At 48.5% G+C, this 25055-nt stretch overlaps 1 protein-coding gene across 7 annotated transcripts; it reads left to right on the top strand.

Annotated features, from left to right (window-relative positions):
* The first annotated feature begins 162 nt into the window (after positions 1–162).
* PCID2 (PCI domain containing 2) lies at positions 163–24887 on the top strand. 7 transcript variants are annotated; one of them, XM_042980495.1, is made up of 14 exons: positions 163–423; positions 6743–6832; positions 9912–9985; positions 11415–11480; positions 12343–12384; positions 13341–13395; positions 16787–16890; positions 19802–19877; positions 20541–20658; positions 21718–21818; positions 22985–23058; positions 23211–23336; positions 23858–23981; positions 24300–24887. In XM_042980495.1, exons 1-14 carry the CDS (start codon positions 388–390, stop codon positions 24387–24389), a joined length of 1176 nt encoding a protein of 391 aa, XP_042836429.1. In that variant the 5' UTR covers positions 163–387; the 3' UTR covers positions 24390–24887. The 7 variants fall into 7 exon arrangements, with proteins under 7 accessions (XP_042836429.1, XP_042836425.1, XP_042836434.1 ...); XM_042980491.1 differs by having other exon boundaries at positions 20517–20658; XM_042980500.1 differs by lacking the exons at positions 11415–11480; positions 12343–12384 and having other exon boundaries at positions 20517–20658.
* The last annotated feature ends 168 nt before the right edge of the window (positions 24888–25055 follow it).

Genomic DNA, 25055 nt, shown 5'->3' with positions numbered 1-25055 from the left:
ACCCCGACCCCGACCCCGGCCTGACCCCGACCCGGCGCCGGGCCGCGCCGCGTCCGCCGCGCTCCGTGCGGAACCTGCGACAGCCGAGGGGGCGGCGGGGCGCAGGCCCGGTCAGCTCCGGGGCAGGCCCGGGCACCTAGGGGCCGCGGACGAGGCGTCCTCGCCGAGGAGAGGCGGCGAATCGCAGAGAGGACCCCGGCCTTCCTCAGCCCGGACGTGCCGCCATGCCGGCCCGGGACGCGCTCCCGCGGATTCTGTCCCTCCGGAACCAGAGCGCGGGGAAGGCGGGGGCGGAGGGACGCTGGCCCGGACGGACCGCGGGCCGGAAGTGAAGTGGCCGTGGCCGGACGCGCAGGCCGCGCCCACATCCGGTGGAGGGGAGCCGCCATGGCGCACATCACCATCAACCAGTATTTGCAGCAGGTAACGCGCTCCGTCCTAGGGGTCTGCAGCGGGAGCCCCGCGACGCTGGCGAGAACGCGTGGGCCGGGGCCAGTCGTCTCGCCCGGTCGCTTTGCCTGAGCTCTTAGCCCCCAGACGGGAAGCAAGGGCGACTGAACGGGCACACTGACGGTGTTTCCCGGGAGCCCAGGGGCGGACCGGTGAGCGTTGACCTCAATTTAGGGACGTGCGGCGTGGTCCTAGCCGACCCGGAGGGCCTGTTAGCCACGCTGAGCAGTGGGGCCTCAGCCGTGGAAGGCCTGGCCCAACGACAAGACCCCGGACAGATACTGGTGGGATGGGGTAGGCAGGTGGTCCGGCCACGAGCGCTAGTGGAGCAACCGTCGAGGACACGGTTAGCACCGGCGGACTTTGTATGGAAGTGCATCTCACGGGAGTTTCGTCCTCACAGCCTATTGACGGCAGAGCACACTGAAAGCATAAGTGTTTATGGATTCAAAACTTGCATTGTGTCCACTAAACTGTGCTCATTCCTAGAACTGGAACAGTGGTGATAAGGAAAAGAGGGAGCGGATTTTAAACATGTCTTTAGGAAACGTTCCGTTAACATTCTATGGCTGAGGGACTGGGAGAATAAGTGCCAAATTTTCAGCGTGGGCAACACATGAGCAGAACAGATTTGGAGGGAAAAACTAAACTCGGTGTTGGACATGTTGAGTTGGGGGTGTCTGTTGACAACCAGATAAAGATATCTAGATGACAATTGAATACAGTCTGACATGATTGGGACCGTTCATTGCATAGATATTTGGTAATTTAGTTAAAACAGGAATCCTGAAAAAACAGATACATGCTTTTTAAAAAATTTAAAACGTGCAAGTATGCATTCATTTGCCAATATTTTGATTGAGATCTAAGATCTTTCTTTTAAGAAGTCTACTGTGGCTGTATCTTTGCAGAGTTAAGGTTTTCTAGTACCAGCTTATTTAAAGCTGGAAGGAAAGACATTTGAGAACCAACTTGAGTAGAGACTCTCTAGAATTTCATGTTTTTCTGAATATTTTACAATTCTCTTGCTCACAGCTAAATCCTTTTTGGCATTTTGCGTGCCTTGAACATAGTCTGACCCACGTGGAGGCTCAATACAATTCGTTGACAGGATAAATGGGGGTAGATAGAAGGGAGTGAAGTGCAGTGATTTGCCAATGCTCAGACCTCCTCATTCTAGTGAGTACTGAAGTTAGAGTTGGTGCTGGCCCAAGTTTCATAGTCCTCTGTTTCACCAAAGTCTTCCTGGATCCTGTTTCTGTATTCCCAGGGGAATGTTACTTGATGAAGTAGTTGGGGTGATGGGAAGAATAACCACTAGTGCTTGTTGAACTCTTACTAAGAACCTACCACTGTTGTTTGTAGTAACTCATTACTGCTTTTTCTAGGAGGTGGGTCCATTGCAAGCTTCATTTTACAGAGGAAGTTAAATGGTTTTCCAGGGTCACGGGGCTACTATGTGGCCCATTCAGACTGGGAGTTCTGGCCTTAGAGTCCATACCCTTAACACAAAGCGCACTGCCTCTGTTAGCCTGAGTTTCAGCCAACGTTTCCTGTTTTAGTCAACCTACCTATTTCTCAGGCTCCAAAGTATGCTGTTTTTTGAATCTCGGTGACTGTCAGTTGGGTACAACTCCATTCCTTGTTTCGTACTTCACAGTAACTTCAGCCAGCAACTACCCGTGGACAAGTCATGTGTCTGTCATTTCCTGTGTTCTTTGTGATAACTTGATAATAGCACTTGGGTCTGGGGTTTGGTTTTACTCCTCGTAAGTTTATGAGTTCTCTTGTTAGTTTCTTGGATGCTCACAGAACACATGCGTTCCTGGGTCAGAGACCCAAGGGCCTGTAACTCAGTGCGGTGGGCAGTGTGGGGTCAGCCTGTTGGTTCCCTTGGATTCAGTTCCCATTGGAGACTCAGTGGGCTTGGAAGGGTGCCTGCACGTGCATCCAAGAGAGAAACGCTGAATGTTGGGAATCCACCCATTTTGTAGAAAGCAGTGATTTAAGCCTGCGTTTTGTTTAGGGTTAGGGATGAGGGGAGACATTGCTTCATTTCTCAAGGTGACAGCCACATAAACAGCCCTGAGCAGTGGCCCAAGTGAAAGAGCTAGAGGTCAGGGCCTCATGGGGCTAGCACACCCAGCTCGAGAGCCCACAAAGGGCTGTCTTTGCCAGCAGTCAGTCATAGCTAAGATGTCCTCTTGTCTGTTGAGACCCTTTTTATTTAGTGCTCTTTGTTTCGGCAGGCATATGGTTTCATTTCTGTTCCGAGAGGACAGGCTGAATTAATTTACTTTACATTTCCCCATATATGCTACTTCTAAGAATTGTTGTCGTACTTAGAAAAAGATCAGTTTGCACATACAGTTGATTCTCGAGCAATGTGGGAGTTAGGGGTGCTGACCCCGCACAGTTGAAAATCCACAGATAGCTGTACTTCCTCCCAAAGGCGGATCTCATCATTATCTCTAACATCTCTTTGAGGGCTGGTGTTATTTTTTTGGTGTCCTTTACGTCATTCTTTTGTTTGTTCTACAAACTCTTATTTCAAACTGCAAGTTACTTTTTTTTTTTAATGTTTATTTATTTATTTGGGGAGAGGGACAGAGAGAGAGAATCCCAAGCAGGCTCAGTGCAGTCCGCACAGAGCCCAAAGCGGGGCTTGAACTCACGAACCGTGAGATCGTGGCCGGAGCCAAAATCAAGAGTCAGGTGCTTCACTGACTGAGCCCCCCAGACGCCCCAGCAGGTTACTTTTTAAAAACTGTCTACATTTACAGTTTTTATTTTCCTTAGCTTTTTATTCTGCAAATTTTCAAAGCTACAGAAAAGTTGAAAGAAGTACAGTGAAGACATGTCCACTCCTCACCTGGCCACCCTTTCGGCCTCCTCCTTCCCTCTGGGCCCCTGCACTTCTCTCTCCTGAACTACTTGAAGGAAGTCGTTGACTGTGGCCCTTCACTGAGGACCATTCTGCTGTCCCGATGCACAGCCTGTAGAGCACCCAAGACATTTTACATCAGTGTTTTCTAAAGCAGAATTCATGATTTACCCAGAGTGTTCTTTGGAACCTCTTCTTTAACTCCAGGATCCAGTCAGATCACACTCTGCATTTGGTTGTTTTGCTCTTTGGTCTTTAAGTTTATTTATTTTTGACAGAGAGACAGAGCATGAGTGGGGGAGGAGCAGAGAGAGAGGGAGACACAGAATCTGAAACAGGCTCCAGGCTCCGAGCTGTCAGCACAGAGCCGGACGTGGGGCTTGAACTCATGGACAGCTAGATCATGACCTGAGCCAAAGTCAGATGCTCAACCAACTGAGCCACCCAGGCACATGGCTCTTTGGTCTTTAATCTAGAAGAGAACTCTTGCCTTTTTCTGGGAAGGGATTTATTTTACGACGATTAGCTTTTTAAAACATGTGCAGGGCAGTGGGATCCTAGATTTCTCACCATCGGCCTTTATTTGACTTTTAATGATTAAGGTTTGGGTTAACGTGGCTGGCGTGGGTTTTCTGTGGCCTCACCTGAGGAGGCTGCCTCAGGGGTCCTTGCTCATCACCTGGTGAAGGAGATGCCCATCAGGTTGCTCCAGGGTCAAGGTACTTTTCCCATTGTAATCGAGTCATAATCTGTGTGTGTTGGGGGGGGGGTTCTGTGGGGGCCTGGGAGCACCTGCCCTATGCCCTTTCACAGAATGGTCTCCACTTTCATTTGTGGTCTTTTCCCAAGTGAGCTATTACGTTAATATTTACCAAGGGGTGATTCTCTCACTCTTTCTACATTTATTAGCTACTATTTCATCTGTTAAAAATGCTTTTCCCCATGCTCCTTTTTAAAGATGTATTATTATAGATCATTTTTAATGCCGAGTAATAATCCAGAACCAATAGTACGAATATCCTTATTTGCCTGGGTGGCTCAGTTAAGCATCTGACTCTTGATTTTAACTCAGGTCACAATCTCATGGTTGTGACAGTGAGCCCGTGTCAGGCTCTACGCTGATAGCACAGAGCCTTCTTGGGATTCTCTCTGTCCCCCTCCCCTGCTCATGTGCACACTCTCTCTCAAATAATAAACATTGAAAAGTTATAAAGAATATTCTTAATTCTTTTGAAGCTCTGCTTGTCCCAGATTTGGCCACTAAGAACTCCTTCAGACTGGTTTCTGGGGCTTTCTGGCCTGTGTTCATCCTTCCTTGAGCTCTGCTTTGCTTTCTAATACAATAACATCCACTCCAAACTCATGTAGTTCTGTCCCTGTCCCAGCACTGGACCAGTCCTTTTCCAGCGGCTCTGGTTCCTTTCAGTAGGTACTGGAGTTTAGAAAATCTGGGTGCTGGCTGTGCTCATTGCCACTGGGGGTGGGGGCATATCATTACCTCTAGGCCTTCCTTGTTAGCAGATGGAGTTAGTAAATGTATTTTTAAGAAATTATGAGTTCCAGGGGCACCTGGCTAGCCCTTGATCTTGGGGTCATAAGTTCAAGCCCCATATTGGGTATAGAGATTACTTAAAGAAATTACGAGTTCCAAGAGTAGATGACTCTTCCCCTGTCCCCCTCCAGCCTCCATGGACCAGCTTGGAGCCTGGAGGTCACCAGGTGACCAGCAGTAGCCAGGGAAGAGAACTTTCTCTGGGGAGTGCCCAGACGGGCCACCAGGGACACTGCAGGGCAAGTTGCTGAGCGGGCTGTCCTGGAGTCCAGCCTCGGGGTCTAATGGGGGCTGACTAAATCAAGACACCAACAGTTCTGAGACATGACATGTCACGGTGGCTGACACAGGTGACTGCCTGGCTGTGGTCCTCATGTTCCCTGAATAGTGTGTTGGTTCTTTTAGGATTTGTCCGTGGTCTGTTGCTGTCCCTTTGCACCTTCACCCGTCCGGTGACAGGGACTTTGGCAGCCTTTATCAGCCTCCTTGAGGACCAGTATTTTGTGATTCCTTGTAATAATATTTGATGTAACCCTGCACAAATCTCTTGTTTCTTGCAAATCCCTAGAAGTGGAATTACTGGCTCCAAACCTAAGTGCTTGCATGGTTTCATTGGAGAGTCGATGGCAGATTCTTTAGTCCATATATTGTCTTAGGTGATGCCCTAAGTGGTGTAACAGACCGGGAGTTGGGTCCATTTCTTCTAGCTGAGATGCCAGGTGGGGGTTACTGGGTGGGGTGGGAGAGCAGGTGTGTGCCCTGCAGCAGGCGTTCCCAGCAGCTTCCCGCCAGCGGTGTGGGACAGCACCCTTCACTGTCTGTTGTTGGGAGTGGCTAGTCTGGCCGCCCTTCTCACGCTCACCTCTCCTGGTAGGTGCACGGAGGTGTCTTGCTGCCTCTCACTGCTGGGCAGCAATGCGAGCGCCTTCTTGTGGGTGTACCATTGAAGTCTGCTTTATGTCACGCCTGATCGCAGTCTTACATGGACATGAGGTTTACGTAACTGATCCCCCTGTAGATAAATCGTACCGTATATGCAGCTTTCTCTACCTGTACGGTTGGGATTTTTATGTTATCTTTTGGTAAACATAATTTTAAGACCTCGTTTGCTTTTCTAATTACAAATGTCTGCTGCAACCCAGGCCTCCAGTGTGGACAGACAGAAAAGTCTCCTGGGTCCTGCTGGCCAGGGGGTCAGCTGTATGGTGTGGGCTCTGTGTTTCTTCCTGTGCTTACATATGTAGGGGTTTTTTTGTTTTTGTTTTTTCCTCCCAGATTAAGGTAGGCATTTTTCCTGTGACTTTTTTTTTTTTTTTTTTTTTTTTTTTTTTGCTTAACGGTAAACATACTATGGATGCTTTCCAGTGTCATCACTGATGGATCTATTTAGTTCTTGCTCACAGTGCCCAGGTCTCCCGTGGTATGGCTATGACATCATTTCTTTTAGGTGTTGCCATTCCCTTTTTGCTTTTATATGTAGGTTGAGTAAAAGCCTTTTTTTGGGTATATGTGATTCTTAAGCTTTTTTTTTTTCTCCCTATAAGCTTTGTAAGTTTTCAAGTGTCAGTATGACTGAGTAAAAGTAAAATAATTCACCTTCATTAATAACCACTGGCTTATGCTGCTTTCTCATTGTTTTTAACAGTAAGTCACCTGTTTATTTGCCTCTAAAAGATCTCATTTTGAAATGTAGTTATTGTTTGCTGGCTAAAGAGAGTACCGACTTGTTGCATTTCTATTACTGTGACTCCCTGATTCAGAGTAGGGAAAATGGATTTTAGTGGCATACAACCTGTTATTTAGGTTCTACGAGTATTTTATTTTCTACTTAGCTTTTCTCTGTTCAAATGTTTCAGGTCTATGAAGCAATCGACACCAGAGATGGGGCGTCCTGTGCAGAGCTCGTGTCTTTCAAGCACCCTCATGTTGCCAACCCACGGCTCCAGGTGGGCGCAAGGTTCCACGTATGCAGGTGTCTGAGAGGCCTCTAGGGTGTCCGGCTTCCTAAGGAAAGTGTAGAGTTTGAGTCAGAAGGAGACTAATACTGCCATTCTTTTGAAAAACTTAAAGCTTGTCTATGATGTATATAATTCCAGTTATTTATTGTACACTTTGTGTTAGATACCGTCCTGAGGTATGCGTCTCAGGTTCCTGTAGTTAATTCCCACATGACCCTCTGAGGTTCAGAGAAATAGAATGTATAGTAAGGTCATCCAAGGTCATCCAGCAGGCAGGTGGTGGGGCTTAGGCTGTGCCCTGGCCTGTCTGTCCCCAGAGCTCACAGATGTGTCTTGCTATGAGTAAAGCTTCATGGAGTATACCCGTCTGCTTGTTCATGTCCTGTCTGTGGCTGCTTTCCCGCCATAGCGGTGTAGCTCGGCAGGCCAACAGAGACCTACAGCCTGCAGAGCTAGCAATATTTACCATCTGGCATTTTATGGATAACATTTGCTAAATCCTACACTGAAATAGAAGTATCTTTGATTTATGGCACAAAAACAGACATTCAGGTCAATGGAACAGAAAAGAGAACCCAGAAATGGACCCACAAATGTATGACCAACTAATCTTTGACAAAGCAGGAAAGAATATCCAATGGAATAAAGACTGTCTCTTCAGCAAGTGGTGCTGGGAAGACTGGACAGCGACATGCAGAAGAATGAACCTGGACCACTTTCTTACACCAGACACAAAAATAAACTCAAAATGGATGAAAGGACTAAATGTAAGACAGGAAGCCATCAAAATCCTTGAGGAGAAAGCAGGCAAAACCTCTCTGATCTTGCCCGCAGCAACTTCTTACTCAACACGTGTCTGGAGGCAAGGGAAACAAAAGCAAAAATGAACTACTGGGACCTCATCAAAATAAAGAGCTTCTGCACAACGAAGGAAACAATCAGCAAAACTAAAAGGCAACTGATGGAATGGGAGAAGATATTTGCAAATGACATATCGGATAAAGGCTTAATATCCAAAATCTATAAAGAACTTATCAAACTCAACACCCAAAAAACAAATAATCCAGTGAAGAAATGGGCAAAAGACATGAATAGACACTTCTCCAAGGAAGACATCCAGGTGGCCAACCGACAATGAAAAAATGCTCAACATCATTCATCATCAGGGAAATACAAATCAAAACCACCATGAGATACCACCTCACACCTGTCAGAGTGGCTAACAACTCAGGCAACAACAGATGTTGGTGAGGATGCAGAGAAAGAGGATCTCTTTTGCATTGTTGGTGGGAATGCAAGCTGCTGCAGCCACTCTGGAAAACAGGATGGAGGTTCCTCGAAAAACTAAAAATAGAACTACCCTACGACCCAGCAATTGCACTACTAGGAATTTACCCAAGGGATACAGGAGTGCTGTTTCGAAGGGGCACATGCACCCCAATGTCTATAGCAGTGCTATTAACAAGAGAGTATGGAAAGAGCCCAAATGTCCATCGATGGATGAATGGATATAGGAGATGTGGTATATATATACAATAGAGTATTACTCAGCAATCAAAAAGAATGAAATCTTGCCATTTGCAACTATGTGGATAGAACTGGAGGATATTATGCTAAGTGAAATTAGAGAAAGAGATATCATAGGACTTCACTCATATGAGGACTATAAGATACAAAACAGATGAACATAAGGGAAGGGAAGCAAAAATAATATAACAGGGAGGGGGATAAAACATAAGAGACTCTTAAATATCGAGAACAAACAGAGTTGCTAGACAGGTTGTAGGAGGGGGGATGGGCTAAATGGGTAAGGGGCATTAGGGAATCTACTCCTGAAATCGTTGCACTACATGCTAACCGACTTGGATGTAAATTAAAAAATAAATTAAAAAAAAAAAAAGTATCCTTGACTTAACAGATAAGTGATGCCCAAGCATTACCTTCTGTGGGGAATATTCTTGTCGTTTTATAAAGTCTTGTTTCCTCGTGATTCCCATTACGATATTCTAATGTGTTCCTGTTGGAAGCACAGGTTTTGTTTTGTAAGAAAAAGGAGCCCTGAGTATTGGAGATTATATTTGGTAGCGTACAGGCAGTACCTCAGACTAAGTGAACCAGTTTGTGGAGTAGAGGAGGCTCTTTGTAAGTTCCCTGGATGGTTCTCCTGGGCGACGGAGTTGAAAACCGTCGCTCTAAATGAAGTTAGTGCCAGAGGCTTGCCGGCCGGATGCGCCTCCGTGGGTGCCACACACCTGCCCTTCCTCCCTGCCCTACTCACTGTGCCAGTCCACACCCACGGGCTCCTTTAATTCTGTGTGCCGGATGACCCGTCGTGGCCCTCACGTCATCTGAAATCTGGCCAAGAGGGAGAGGGAAGAAAATGTTAGAAATAAATGTCAGCTGGCCTAGCCAGGACACAGAGAGGGTGGCTCTGTCACCAGGAGGTGAGAAGAAATGATTTTTTTTTTAAATTTTTTTTCAATGTTTGTTTATTTTTGAGAGATAGAGTGTGAGTAGGGAAGGGGCAGAGAGAGAGGGAGACACAGAATTCAAAGCAGGCTCCAGGCTCTGAGCTATCAGCACAGAGCCTGACGCAGGACTTGAACCCATGAACCGTGGGTTGATGTGGGCCAAAGTCAGACACCCAACTGACTAAGCCACCCAGGCGCCCCAAGGAGAAGTGATTCTTAATAGGGCATCGTCTCTGAGTCATGTGGCCTTATTTATTTTGCATTCTTTATTAAGCACTAGTAGCTGCTCAATAAATGTTTCTTGACTGACTGGCTGTTGTATTAAGATACGCACAGAAGCGTCCAGGGTTTTTCTTGGACTGTGGTAGATGAAACACGTGTGTTTGTGTAGTCCCTGTCACAGACCCTGAGTGATAAATGTGTGTGGAAGTAATGACTCTTTAATTCAGAAGGGCTAGAGTGTCAAATGTTACTGTGAACTCTAAAGTGTAAATTCCTTTGAAACAGGTTTGTCTAAATCTCTTTCTACACATTGCATTCTTTTAATGCCTTTCAATTTAAATTTTATTTTTGTCATTTGTTTTTTTATCATTCAGTTGGCCTCCCCGGAAGAGAAATGTCAACAGGTTTTGGAACCTCCTTATGACGAAATGTTTGCTGCTCATTTAAGGTAATCTGTTGGTGAGGAGGAAAAATAAAACAAATCTGGGAATTGCTGAATCAACTAGGGATTTTATTTAACATCATCCAAAATTTGAAACAAAGAATAATTTGAAAAGAAAAGTTCATTTTTAATTTTACTTTGGTAAAAAAAAAAAATTTACTTTGGTAAAGTAAAAGTTTTACTTTGGTAAAGCCTATGAGAACTTTTGAAATTTATACCACTTTAAAATCTTAATAAACTTTTTTTCATTTGAAAGATCATGGATGCTTTTAAAAGTTGAAGCTATATTGTGGTCCTGCACATTCATTCATTCATTTATTGAGAGAGAGAGAGAGGGCACAAGTGAGTGAGGGGCAGAGAGAGAGAAGGGGGGCTCACCCAGTGTGGGGCTCGAACTCACGAACCGTGAGATCATGACCTGAGCCGAAGTCAGATGCTTTACCGACTGAGTCCACCTGGGCGCCCCGCACATTCATGTGTTTAGAGTGTGGTGCTGGGAGCGTTGACTATTGTATCGGCTGCAGGGTGCTCTGTTGTTCAGGAGGGCGTTCAGCTTGCAGTTGACTTGTGCTGCTGAGAATAGAGCTAATGCTGAGCAAAGCAAATGAAAGATTGCGAGCAGGGGAGGGACAGAGAGAGCGTGTGTGCGCCTGAGAATCCCAGTCAGGCTCTACACTGTCAGCACAGAGCCTGACATGGGGCTTGAGCTCACCAACTGTGAGATCGTGACCCGAGCTGAAAGCAAGAGTTGCACACTTAACCAACTAAGCCCCCCCGGCACCCCAAAGACTGCTTTTTAGTTACATCTCATATCTGCTGTTTTCATCGTTTTTGCGTTGAGTGGGCAGAGCTTGATGTCCTAAAGCACTGGCGTTTGGTCGCCCTCCTGCCTGTGTGCCTCCGGTGTTTCCGAGCAGGCTGGGGTGCAGGAGGCAAGGTGGAGGAAGAGCCCGTGTGAGCCCTGGGAGGGGCCCTCTGGAAAGGTTGGGGGTGCCACTGGGTTCCTGGCAGTGTGAGGCACCCTGCTATTTCCTGGCTCTGTACAGTTCCGGATTTGGGGGTGAACTCACTGACGCCGACTGCCCAGTGAACACCCAGTGAGAACACCCCCCTGCCCCTGTACTCTCTCCCCCTCAGGTGCAGTGCAGGTGTCGTGCTCTGGTTTTACCAGCACCTGTCATTCTCACCTGCTGCAGCTCGGTCTCCTCCCGGGACCCGAGAGAGTAGTCTTAGGACTTTGTGTGGGTTTCATCTCACATCAGCCCGTTTTAGTTCAGAAGCCACCTGTGTGTCTCTTCTCCTCCTGGTTCCTGTAGCTCCAACTTCAGGATCAGCAGAGGACCGGGCATTTGTGACCGAAGTGAGGGGTGGGGTCTGTGGAGCTCCCTTCCAGGTTCTGCTCCTCTATCCTTAGTCCGCGATGTTTCCTTTGCAGGTGCACTTACGCCGTGGGGAACCACGACTTCATAGAGGCGTACAAATGCCAGACTGTCATCGTCCAATATCTTTGTCATTGGTGTTACTGTTCAGTTATATTTGGGGTTTAAGATGTTGAAACATCGGGCCAGTTTTATTCATACCTTTAATTAGAAAGGAATGAAAAAACCTTTCAGAAGAGAAACTGGTTTCGCCTTTTCACTCAGGTGCTTAAATTTAGCATGGACCTTGAGACTGTCATGTTACCTAGGTAGCAAGGAAGAATACAGGTTGTGATTAAGGTTCCTTAATTCTGTTGGAAGAATATCTCCTTTAAAACATTAAGTCTAGTTACAGCAACTACTTAGTCCTTTTGGTGAAATACAAGAGCTCTGAAATCCAGGCATAGGTGGACAGGAGTGAACTCAATAAACATCATCATTTGACTGTGGTCACTAAAGAGCTTTATCAAGCTAGTTTCTGATTTAAGTCATTTAAGTGATATCTCCTAGCTAAGGCCTCAGTCAATGAATGTTCTGGTTTTTATATGTATCTCTAGATTTTTAGTTTGCTTCTTTTTTAACCTTGTTTAAATATACAAAGGAGAGTCGGTTACTAACTAGGGAAGTCTCCTTTGAATTTAAGAATTCTGTAATCAGGGAAATATATTTTACAGATTTATTATATATAACTCATCATCTGGCTTCAGAGAAACCAAATGTTTGAAGTTGCCAATTAAAAAAATCTCAGTCCCTTACTTTGGAGAAATATAATTACTATACTCATACCTAATGACTTTCAGATATTTGTAATCTGTATATTTTTCCTTTAAGAAGCTCTCTCTCTGATACATGATCTTCTAAACTTAAAATTTAGAGTCCTTCATATTTCTTACCGTTTGTGGCATTACTTGGATTTTGTATGTTATTCCTTCCTTAACATAATACATCTTTCCTGCGGGCATTTCAGGCCCACAAAGAGGACAACTGGTGAGTATGGGCAGAAGCAGCCAGAAATTAGCAAATGGCAATTTTTTTTTTTAGCAGAAGCTTTTTAAAACTTTATTCCAAATAAATGTGTTTTCTCTGTGGATATTAATATCCTGTGTTGACGCAGGATAATACCAGCGCAGATAACGGAGTTCTCATAGCATAAACATCATGTGGCAGAGTAGAGTTTGCTGTGTTCACATAAATGTGAAGCCTTGTTTCTACTTCAGCCCTACCAGACCCAAAATATACATCAAATACTATCTTTCCCTTCAGTTGTCAGCTTTGAACTTTGGGCTTTAAGTTGGATAAAAAGGCAGGTCAAGTACAGTTATATCAGGTCAAGTTCCTTGACAGACTGATTCTTAATTTTATGATTTTTGATTTATTAACTGTAGGTAAATACTGAAGTGTGTTTATACTGCGCTAACTGAAGGCTTACAGGTATCTTTTACTGAAAAAACAAAAAACCTTTTTTAACTGAAGACTTGTCTTACACACAAAACCCATGCCGCCAGTTAAATTAAAAAACAAAAACAAAAACTTTTATGACATTTTGTCTGTTACGTCTCTTGGGTCGTGTTTGGTCTCACTGAACCACATCTTTTTTTAGTGGAGCTGTTTGGATAATGGTTGAGGGGAAGGCGGAGGTCCTAGAACGGCGTGAGGAGGTGCTGTCTTGGGCTGAGGACCTAGACGCACTGGGGTCCAGGCCTCAGAGAGGGTCCGGGCGGTGGGCGGGTGGCGCTTCAGTGCCCGGCGTCCGTGTCGATCAGGGAGCCCGGGGCTGAGCCTGCCCCGAAGGGAGGCGAGGGAGGCAGCGGTAACCGTCAGATCCCTGGAGGGAGGTCGCCGCTGTGTGAATGGTGGACCTGGGTGTCTGTGTCATTCCCAGCTATGGTAATGGAATCTGACCTCGTGGCCTCCTCAGACGTTCTTGCTTTTTTGCCCCGTAGGGCTCTGCCTGTCATGTATGCTGTAGCGCTTGACCTTCGAATATTTGCCAATAATGTAAGTTCAGTTTCTATCTCTATCGTTTTAAAACTCAAACTCCATTTCTACCTGTTGTTTAATTTCACGTCATTCTTCCCAAAGTTTTGGGGAAGGAGTGGGTTAGGCAGGGGGTGTCTGGTGTAGAGAGCAACAGGACAGGGGTGGCTGTACCTCACTCTCGTCGCTGGGTTGATGTGAAGATTTAAACATGCGTTGGGTTTTCACACTGTGGACGTGGAGAGGCTTGTTCCTGAGTGTGGTTCGTCGGGTGTGGCGTGCGGCAGGTGTTCAGAGGGGCAGAGTGGGCCCAGGGAACGGTTCTGCACTGTCTTCTGTTAAGATGTGGCCGTGCTGTCTTGAAGGATTCCTCCTTGATGTGGATCCAGGAGGCAGCTGGGGGTCTCCGTGGTGCCAGGAGGCAAAGGCTGCGGGTGTGATGGGGCTGGTTTGCCCTTGGGGAGCCACACGCGGCAGTTTGGGATAGGAGCAGCAGTTGTGAACTTGGTCCCAACACGCCTTTCCGGGTTTAAAAATTATTGATAAAAATTACTGATACCTTCCGACTCTGAACAAGGTGGGGTAGCTGCAGCTTTCCTCTCTGTCCTGCCGGGAATGCTGAGGCCAGCACGGCCCCACAGGCAGACAGGAAACACCAGGGACTTGCAGAGCAGTGAGCGGCGGGTTCCCCAATTTGGCCGGGGGCCCAGAGGAGCCTAAAACCCAGAAATGCCCATGGGCTGCGACGAAGAGGCCCTGAGGAGAGCAGGAGGGGGAGGGCAGCCCAGAAGCACGGACCTCCTCAGTAGTCCCTGCTGCACCCACCCGCCGCATGCGGGTCCCCAGCCCTGCAGGGGCCTGTGGGGAGCCGGACCCACCCAGCCTGGGACGGTTCCCCGCCGGCGGGGCATCCCCTGCTGGAACGAGGCACACAGTCTCTTAACCTCGTGCCCCGATTATCACTTCTCGGAGAGTCTCAGGAGGAGCTTTGTGAGGAGACCGTCCACAGATGCCAGATGTTGGAGTCCCTGACCAGATGGCAGCCCGGCCGTCATAAAGAAGCCTTGGGGCGCGGTCATGAACGCGCTTGAGCAGATGCAAGCATAAGGGTATCTCAGCAAAGAACTAGAAGATGTGATGAAGAGCTACATGGAAACTTCTAGAACCGAAAAATAGAACTTAAATGCAAGTTATCTGAGGCTCCGGAGAGCTTTTGGTTATATGTGTTCTACCTATTTGTATATTTATTGTATAAAAATTTTTTAACTGGGATTTAAACACATATTTATCTAAATAAGTCTTTTATGTGGTAATGTAACGTGTTTTATTTTTAATTTTTAAATTAAAAATATTTTTTTTTTTTTTGAGAGAGAGAGAGAGAGAGAGAGAGAGAGAGAGACAGAGTGTGAGCAGGGAAGGGACAGAGAGAGGGAGACCCAGAATCCGAAGCAGGCTCCAGGCTCTGAGTTGTCAGCACAGAGCCCAAGGCGGTGCTCAAACTCACGAACCATGAGATCATAACCTGAGCCGAAGTCGGAGGCTTAACTGACTGAGCCACCCAGGCGACTCACAATTGATGTTTTAAATAAAAAATGACTATATCTTCCAAATGAACAAAATGTACCTAGAAGAGTCACATTCTTTGACCTCTTAGTGTTGACAGAAGCGACTGGACTCCCATGGTCTTCTGTGTGCACGATGCCACACTATGTTGCTTTGGTGGAATGTAGGAAGGCAGTCTGGACTCACACAGATGTAGACGGACAGGAGAGGAATATTTTAATAGTCTTTCAGATGATTGTAGGTGTTCTTTTGGGCCGCACCAGAGCTCCAGGAGGTAATTTGTAGAGGTTAGTTACAGCGTGGCTTCTGAAGCTTAGCAGCGAGCTTTTCTGCTGGTACATCAGAATCCACTGGGGTGTCCTGAACTCTGAATGGATCGTTCATTCCCATGTGATTTTGTAGGATCAAACGGTCATTTGGAAAATTTTGGTTCACTGAGTTAAGGAGATGTTCCAGATGTTGACGTATTTCATTATGTAAAAAACCCCAAACCAGAAAAACTGCATTTGTTAATGTCTCCAGTGACCTTATCAGAAGAGCTTTGAAGTAATGGAATGTTGCCAAGTTCATCATGGTTGATACAACTTTTACAAAATTTTGATTTTTTTTTTTTTTTTTGAAAGTACAGATGTCTTTGGCAACAAATACTGTCAGTGTTTTGTCTGGAATTGATGGCCATGTTTCATTCACCTTGGAGCACATTGGTCCTTCAGACCCTGCTGCCTGGACCACCATGCCCTTTGGTCAGTTGTTGGTTCCACGTGATAGCTGGCCACTCCCAATAGCTGCCCAAGTGCTTTTCCTTAAAAAACAAAAACTGTCATACCTCGGTGTGCAGCAGATCAATGCTTTAGGCATATTTTCCATTTCATCACAAAGAATATTGAAAATAAATGTATTCAAGGACCAAGATTTTAAAATTAACATTTACTGTGTCATCAAGGACATTTTAGAACTCTTTTTAAGTTTATGTATTTGAGAGAGAGCAAGAGGGGGAGGGGGCAGAGGGAGAGAGGGAGAGAGAGAGTCTCAGCAGGCTCTGAGCTGTCAGCACAGAGTCCAATGCAGGGCTGGAACTCACAAAACGGATCATGACCTGACCTGAAACCAAGAGTTGGACGCTTAACTGACTGAGCCACAAGGCACCCCATCAAGGACATTTTGAAGTGACATCAGTGTTCCTGGTTGGTTGAAGGATTGCTGACTGCTGCTTTAGTTTGGTGTTGCTGGAAAGGCCCCAGCGGTTTGTCCTGCCATAGTTTTTGCACCATCGGTATGAATATCAGTATAGCGGAAAGACAAGCGGTGGCTGTTGGTGTTGTCCTGAAAATAGTTTTGACCACAGGGATTACCTGCAAGTCTTCCAAAGGCCCCCAGGGGTCCATAGACCTTACGTGGAGAACCTGTGATAGGGGCGTGAGTGGGAGGAAACGGGTTCTCCTCTAACTAAGACTGGCTGGAAAACCAGGGGAGAGTCAAACCTGGGAATGACTTTGGTGTCTGTCAGAGGGTACATTTCAAGGGTTTTGACCGGCTGTATGTGGGGGGTGGAGCAGTCTGTGAGCACTCAAGGAAAGGCTCCGTTAGCAGCACGGGGCCACATGTGACAAAGGGTTAAAAAACAGATGACAGCCTCAGTTATTTCAGTTGGTTGAATAGAAATTTGATTTGTGGAAGAGTTGGAAGATGCTGTGGAACTTTCTCAGTTTTTAAAAGTAACATTAACTAAAAGATTTGCCCAGAACCTTCTGGGACTTTGACCCTGAGTTGCAGCCATCTTTGCTCCTAGCCGTGCCAGAAGTGCTAGAGGAAATGAGAGCATGACTGATGACTGTTTGTTGTCTGCCAGGCAGACCAGCAGCTGGTGAAGAAAGGGAGGAGCAAGGTTGGGGACATGCTGGAAAAGGCGGCTGAGTTGTTGATGAGCTGTTTCCGCGTCTGCGCCAGCGACACGTGAGTACACGCGCCCCCTCCCAGCAGCACGCGACGCCCCTTCCTGTCCTTGGTCAGCCGTCGACACTTGTCTTCTGGGTGTCTGTGGTCACCCCACAGCATTACCGTCTCTTGTTTTAGATGGTCACTGTTGTGTAAAGGAAATGAGGGAGGAGAAGAAAACAGCCTTTGACCTCTGCCATGTGCCGCGTTGCCAGAACCCTTTCCTCTGTCCCAGGGTCTGACTGCACCCGGCCCATTTCCTACACGAGGTCCCGCACCAGCACGTTGCTCCGAGTGCTGGTCTGCTGGCACCGAATTCTCTAAACTCTCATTTTTCTGCACTGTCTTCACCTTCCTTTCTGCTGGGTGGAGAATTCCGGATGGACCGTGTTTTCTGTTGGCGCGTTAGCACGTCCGTCCTCCCGTTTTCCTGTGTTCCTGGTTCTCAGCACACACCTCCGGCCTCTGGCAGCGTCATCTCTCCACCGTGTCTCTTGCCACTAGACTCTGCTGCCCTGCATGTCGCCGTATTTCTCTTATTCGGGGTTCGTTGAGCTTCTCAGGTCTGGAAACGAATGTGTTTTATTAGATTCTTAGAGCTGGGATTTTTCCTCTTTGTGTGTCTCCTCTGGGATGCCTGTGGGAGGCGTGTTCTGCCACGGGCACTGGTGCTGCTGGTTTTCCATCTTGTCCTCCCTCTCTGGCCTTCGGTGCAGGTGATTTGTATTGACCTCTTTCGAGTTGACTGATCTCGTCTGCCGTTATTTATTTTTTAATCCTAGGCTTTCTATCCGATTCTGCTTTAGAGTTTACATTTCCCTCCTGAAACCCCATCTCTTCCCCCATTATAAAATCGCTTGATTCTGTAAAAAAAAAAAAACTTGATTGGAAGTTGTAATGGAAAGGAAGATTGGAAATTGTAATGGAAAGGAAGAAGTTTTCCATACTTACGTAAACATACAAAACTATTGTTCATGGAAAGTGTCCCAGCTTCTCTTCTCTTACCCCTGTCCCCACCAGCCCCACCTGACAATGTTCCAGCCAGAGCTGGATGTCAGTGGCCACTCCGTGAGCCGGGGCCCTCCCCAAGGGGTCGCGGGTGCCCGCCTGTCCTCCCGCTCTGCTCTTCTGTCAGTGGTGGCCTCCGACATGGCCTCAGACAGGAGGCTCTGCTTCTGTGGCTTTCGCGACAGACCACACTCTTGTCCTTGCACTCCCCATTGGTCCTTACATGGACGGGGACGCTTGTGGCCGAGGCTGAGGGAGTCCACTGCACTGCTGTCATGCCGTGGCCCCCGTGCCCAGGGAGTGTTCAGTCTGGGTTTGTTGTGGGATAAGTGGCTTTCCTGGTGTGTCACCCGAAACACGGTAACCTGAGGAAAAACAGAGAAACTGGACTTCATCAGAGTTAGAAACTTCTACGCTTCAAAGGATGCCATCAAAAAAGTGCACAACAACCGTAGAACACAAAAAACATATTTGCAAATGATGTGACTGACAGCGTGTGTCCAGGATGTGTGAAAACTGCACAGGTCGACAGGAAAGAGGTAAAAACCTGCTTTACTTGGGCGAAGGTCTGAATAGGTACTCTGCAAAGGAGGGAGCCAAACGGCCAGGAAACCCTCGCAAAGATGCTCAACATCTTCGGTCACCAAGGAGACGTGAATGAAAACCACTGCGGGCAAGGTGCGGGCACCGCTGCTTGAGAGAAACCCTGTGACCCCCCTTCCCCCTGGGCTGCTTTCCGCGTGTCTCTGGAAGAGGTCCTTGCCTTTAGTCCAGACGGGCCCAGGTGGGGTGCTGAGAAGAGTGCTCAGCCATGATGCCTAGCACCTGCTCCTCCTGCTCCTTCCAGAGTGTTCACCTTGCGCTCCAAGGTGGCCGGGGCTGCATTGTCCCCACTTCACAGACGACGTGAAACCCACGGAGAGAGGGTTCTTTGTTCAGGTCCTGTCCCTGGCTGGTGACGGGAGTCATGGGGGAGACCCTGCACCTGGCTGGTGACAGTCATGAAGGAGCTGGCTGTTGTCACAAAACAGGACTTTGATACTTAAACACCGACCGTATTTTTACGTTGAGCATTCTGATATGGGCACGCCCTGGTCTTAGGGAGTGATTTCTATTTCTCTGGCTTGTGAACAGCCTGCCAGTCTCCATCTGAGTTTGCAGGCAGCTGGCCACTGGCACCATGGAGTGAGCGCACAGCTGCGCCTGGAAGAACCATTGTGGCCTACGGACTCGTGGGAGACACAACTCTGGATTGTGTTCCAACCCTGTATCGTGAAATCATGAGGCGTTTGGCCGTGTTGACGGAACTTTACAGTGAAAATACCTGTACACCCGCCACTTGCTCTGCAGATGGGTATCTACCCTTCTGTGCATCTAGCACTTTGCCTTTGTTTTTTGTTTCTGGTGCATTCCAAAGGTGGCCTGTCCCTCAGTGACTTGTTTAAATACTGTGGTTTCTCTTGTGCTTTGAGGTAAAATTTACCCACAGTGACTCCCACGGATCTTGACTGTATTTGGATAAGTCATCACCCGTGTGTGACCCAAACCCCCTGGAGGTCCAGGACACTGTCGTCGCCCATCCCCTTCCCAGGCAGACCCTCCCCACGGTGCCTACACAGCATGTGCTGCGTCTTGCTCTGTTTGTGGTTTGTCCACGTCGTTGTGGATTTCTGTAGTTCACCATGTTGTCAGGATAAGCAAGAACACGTCCCCTTGTCCACAGTGCGTTACCCAACACACGTGATGCGTACTCCGTAGCCTGTTAGGTCAGACTTCTGCTTTGTGTTGTTTTATTTCATGGGCGAGGCTGGAGCGGTGTTTTTATCTCAAAGTACTAATTTTGTTTAGGTAGATTGTCTTTGTGACTAATAAATAAAACCCTTGTTTTCCATGTAACTAAACAACAGTTGTCTTCCCACAGTCGGGCTGGCATCGAGGACTCTAAGAAGTGGGGGATGCTGTTCTTGGTGAACCAGCTATTCAAGATCTACTTTAAGGTGTGCTTCCCTGGGGGCGCTTGCTTTCTGCCCGTCTCCCTGGGCACCAGCGTCCCTGGGGTCACTGGGGGAGGACCCTCACGTAACTGGACTCACGGTCGAGTCCGTGGCGCACCTGCTGGGGGCGGGGACTGCAGCAAGTGTTTTGTGTGTGTCGTACCGTTTCAGCCTCTGCCTCATGAGGCGAGGGCTGCACCTCCAGGGAAAGCAGGGCGCCAATGCCCCAAGCGGTGTGCCTGGCGTGGGGGGACTGGGCTTGCACGGGAGGGGTTCACCCCAGCCTTCTCTGCTGCAGTAATTAGCTGCAGAGCAGGGGGTGCCTGGATGGGTAAAGAGGCCCTTCCTGCCGCGTGGGCTTGGCCAGTGACCCCTCTGCGGCCCCTCTGTGGCAGCCCTCCAGCCTGGGGTAATCTGCCACGCAGCTGGCATTTCAGTTCTTATTACTAAATAGGCATTTTTAACCATGTAGTTCCTGCTCCGAGGAGGTGTGTATGTGGTGGGGGGAAGCTGGTGTTGGTCCTGCCATGTCCTCAGTAACCCTGGGGCTGGCTGTAACCCTGAGGGCAAGACTGTAACCTCGGGGGGCAGGGCTGTAACCCCAGGGGAGGGGCTGTAACTCCAGGGGTGGGGCTGTCGCAGATAAACAAGCTGCACTTGTGCAAGCCCCTCATCAGAGCCATCGACAGCTCCAACCTGAAGGACGACTACAGCACCGCCCAGAGGGTGACGTTCAGGTACTACGTCGGGCGCAAGGCCATGTTCGACAGTGACTTCAAGCAAGGTTTGTTCGTCTTCGTTTCCAGGGTTCTAAAGATGCGGGGCTCTGGGCGGCGGCAACAGTTGTGGCACCTTATTAGCATGTAAGGTGGAATCTGCTGTAAGCCTCATCCAGGCTGTGTGTGTGTGTGCGTGCGTGTGCATGCATGTGCATGTGTGCACGTGTGCTTGCATGTGTGTGTGTGTGCGCGCGCGCGCGCGCAGCTGTGGGCACCAAAGTTGTTACTGAAAGGAAAGCCTGTCCTGGTCTGTGGAGCCCCTGCCAGAGTCTCAGTCGCTGTGGGCGTCTCTCTTATGTGATGTCATTGAAACACCACAGTCCTTCCTGTTGGACGTGAGGGATTGCCCCACCCCCCCCCCCCACTTTGTTGTGCCCTTGTGGTGGCCGCGGAGGCCGGGAGTCAGCTGTGGAAACCCCAGGGGACGTGTCCACCCCCCCTCCCCCCCCCCCACCCTGTGTACTGTCGCCACTTCAGTGCTTGCCAGAGCCGAGCTTTCTCGAAACCATGTCACTGTTCGTTTCTCGTGAGTTTTCTCGACAACACGAAGCCAGGTTTTTCTCTTAAACTTTGTGATTAGTTGGCGTGTGGCGGCTCCCCGTGGTCTCCTGTGTTGTACCCAGACTAGACCTTTTAAACCCATGTCTTCAGCGGCTGTGTGCACATGGAGCGACGTGACTAAAAGTGCTTTCTCTCCGTGCGTTAGAGCTGTGTAGTCTGATAACGAAAGCAACTGTGCTGTCCTGGCGACTGCTCTGGTTTTGTTCCGTAGGCTCATGCAGACCAGCTGTCCAGGGCTTTGGAACGTGGCCCTCCTGGGTTGTTCCCCTACCTCGTGTTAGTCCCTTAAAATGCGGAGCATAAGAATAGAAGCTTTTACGTCGTATTCTTTTGAGGGTTCTTAAGGTACCACTCTAGTTTTCCCCCGAATTTGAGTACCAAGCACAGCAAACAGCCTTCACTGTCAGCCGTAGGTGCTTCCAGTTGCTGAGACTGTGGTTCTATCGGGGCTGGGGGGGTGGGGTGGGGTTCCGACCTCTCCCACGTTGTCGGTGTCCCTGCAGCCGAGGAGTACCTGTCCTTTGCCTTCGAGCACTGCCACCGCTCGAGTCAGAAGAACAAACGGATGATTCTCATCTATTTACTCCCAGTGAAAATGCTGCTGGTAAGTGATGCCACTCAGCTCTTGTAGACCCTGTTTCTCGGAACTTGCCTGCAGGTGGCGCGTAGGTACTACCGTCTGAGCCCCATGTGAGTGCACCCCGGAATAGGGGACAATAAGCTTTGTGTGTGGCCTGAACCATTTATCTCCACAGCTGACACTGTAGATCCTTCTAAAAAGGTTTTGTGCTTCCTTCCTCTTAAAAGTATCTAACTTAAAAGTTGAACATCTGTAAGACACAGTAAATGCGTGTTTATCTGTTTCCCCTAAAAATCTAAATTAATAGAAGCGGATTAAGAAAGAAAAACGTCATTCCAGCCTGTCTGTAGGTATCTCATTTGGTCACCCAAAGTTAATTAGAGACTTGAAAAGAAACAGCAAGTAACCGGCAAGTTTAATTGACTAAAACTTCCTCAAAGTGATAGAGCTTCCTTTCCTCCCGTTTAAAAATTTTAAAAAGTGATCAAAGCAGTACCCACGTGGTTAAAATGTAAATAGAGCAGGGTAGCTGATGGCCGAAAAGTGCCATGTCCTACGTGCCCTGCCTGCTTCTGACCCTGCTTCCCAGAAGCCTGCAGTTGTAAATGGTTCAGCTGCCTCTCCTGGAAGACGTTTCTGAGTTCCCGGCTCTTAGTGTTTTCTTCAGCCGCTGCTTCCCCTCTAAGTTATAACCAGTGAGGTCATGAGAACGTCAAGGTCAGGTGCCAACTGAGAGGCAAGACTGCACTACTGCTCCCAGGGGCTCTGATGGCCAGACCCTTGTTAGCTCATCTGCCATCATGTTTATAGGCCTTGTTCCAGTACTTCAGAAGAAACTGTAAGAGGGGCGCCTGGATGGCTCAGTTGGTTAAAGGTCCGACTGGCTCAGGTCATGATCTCGCAGCTTGTGGGTTCAAGCCCTGTGTTGGGCTCTGCTGACAGCCTGGAGCCTGGAGCCTGCCTCCAGTTCTGTGTCTGCCTCTCTCTCTGCCCCTCCCCCTCCCCCGCTTGTGCTCTGTCTCTCTCTCTCTCTCTCTCTCAAGATAAATAAACATCATAATAAAAAGAAACTCAGAAACACAGGTTGCAAGTTTTCAAAAGGTGGTGATTCCTTCATATGAATTTTGTCAAAGATCAACTCTGTTGAGAACGAAACGGTGTTATTCTGGACAACTGGTGCTTTGTCTTAGGGTCATATGCCGACCATCGAGCTGTTGAGAAAGTATCACCTCATGCAGTTTGCCGAAGTGACCAAAGCTGTCAGGTATCTAACCTTTTCCACTTGGGCCCTTTTAAAATATGACATCAGCTAAAAATCTGTCGCGTGGCCTGTGAGAGCTCATTGCTCCTTGACGCGCTCTCGTCCTTGGCTCCGGTTTTTGTGACCACGTTTGCGCATTTGTCCCTCACACGCAGCGAAGGCAATCTTCTGCTGTTGAACGAGGCTCTGACGAAGCACGAGACCTTCTTTATCCGCTGTGGCATTTTCCTTATCCTTGAGAAGCTGAAGATCATCACCTACAGGAATCTCTTCAAGAAAGTGTAAGCTAAGTATTTTCTTTTTAACAAGTTTAGGTTTTAGTGTGACTCCCGCCTGGCTGGGCTGTGGAGGTTTCTGACCGCCTGTGTGGACGAGGCCCCAGCCCTGCCCTGTGCTCTTGTGGAATGAGAGCAGACTTCTGCGGCCACTCAGAGAGCACGGCCACCTGCGGGCATGGGTACCAGTGCTCAGGGTCGAGGGCCCCACATTTTGTCACATGACCAGCTGACCCAAACCCTGCCCCGCTCCCATTTGTCAGGTAGTTGAATTCTGTATCTGTTTCCGCTCACAGCTGTGGGGGCCACCTGTCCTCGACTGCGGAGGACACTGTTCACTGTCAGGGGTGCCCTGGTTTCAGAGACCGCCTCCATTCAGTGAGATGTCCCATACATGTGAGAAGTGATTCTCGCGTGTCTCCCAGGTGGTTTGTCAGGAGACATTTGCCCTCCCGACTCGGAGCATCAGCTGCCACCAGTGCCCCAGCCATTGGTAACCCGCGTGGACCCCCACCTCCCTCCCCCAGGTACCTGCTGCTCAGAACACACCAGTTGTCTCTGGACGCTTTCCTGGTTGCCTTGAAGTTCATGCGAGTGGAGGATGTGGACATCGATGAGGTCCAGTGCATCCTGGCCAACCTGATCTACATGGTGAGTGAGCCGCGTCCCAGTGGGCTGGGCCTCGAACTTGGTGTTCGGGTGGAGCTGCGGGAAAGCCACTTAGTTTGTGAAGGCATTTTCTGACAGAACTGATTCCATCCTAGGGAATAACTGTGGTATTCAGAGGGGACGCGGGTGGGCGGACACAGTCTGGATTTCTCTGTTGTCCATACCATGTGTGTTTATTTGTTGTGCGCCCCGGGGGATCCAGCGGCTGCGATTGGAGTCGGCCGCTTATGCGCGGGGCTGAGTGGTGAATGCACCCACTCCTTGGCCCAGAACCACGAGCCAGCCCTCTCTCCCCTGCAGGGCCACATTAAAGGCTACATATCACATCAGCATCAGAAGCTGGTTGTTAGCAAGCAGAACCCGTTCCCCCCGCTGTCGACAGTGTGTTGAGTGCGTGCACGGTCCCGAGGACGGGAGGACGGCATGTTCCTTCAGTCACCGTTTGCGCAGATGAAATCCATCCTGTGCCAGGACCTCTGCCGCCGGGATCTCTGGGCTCGTTTCTCTGGGCTCACAACTGAGGTCCACCATGCGGAGAGCGGGAGCTCCTTCAGAAAATGTGGACGGGCGAAGGGGCTCTGTGCCCCGCACAGCTCTGTTACCTCAGAGGTGCTGTTCCTAAAGGCACCTTTGTAAATTTTTACGTAACCCTTCCTCTGAAACAGCATCCTGAGTTTATACGAATGGCGTGTCCTTTATTCTGTCTTCTGGGGGCACGTCTATTTTTATATGTTAAATTTGAACTTTGTATCTGATCAAAGTGGTTAATTTAAGGCTTCTTTATACAAAATGAATTTACTTTTTCCACATTTTACAGCCTGCCATGTTTTCAGAGTGTGCACATTTCCTCTGTTCGTGCAAAATTTACTAAAGAAAATGTCCTAAGTGCTTTCAGCTTGTCTTTGTGGTGTTACTGAGGGTAGAAGCTTAGAAGCTGCTTCAGAGAACGTGGTTCCCCTTATGGCACAGGCCACAGCTCAAGACTGACGGATTGGTCCTGCATCAGTCTCCCGCCTGGCGGGCCCCCTGGGCTCGGTGGGAGGTGTGCGCCTGCTC

Source organism: Panthera tigris, chromosome A1 (assembly GCF_018350195.1).
Source record: "Panthera tigris isolate Pti1 chromosome A1, P.tigris_Pti1_mat1.1, whole genome shotgun sequence".
In the NCBI taxonomy this organism is placed as follows: Eukaryota; Metazoa; Chordata; class Mammalia; order Carnivora; family Felidae; genus Panthera; species Panthera tigris.
This window is presented reverse-complemented; position numbering and strand designations above follow the sequence as displayed.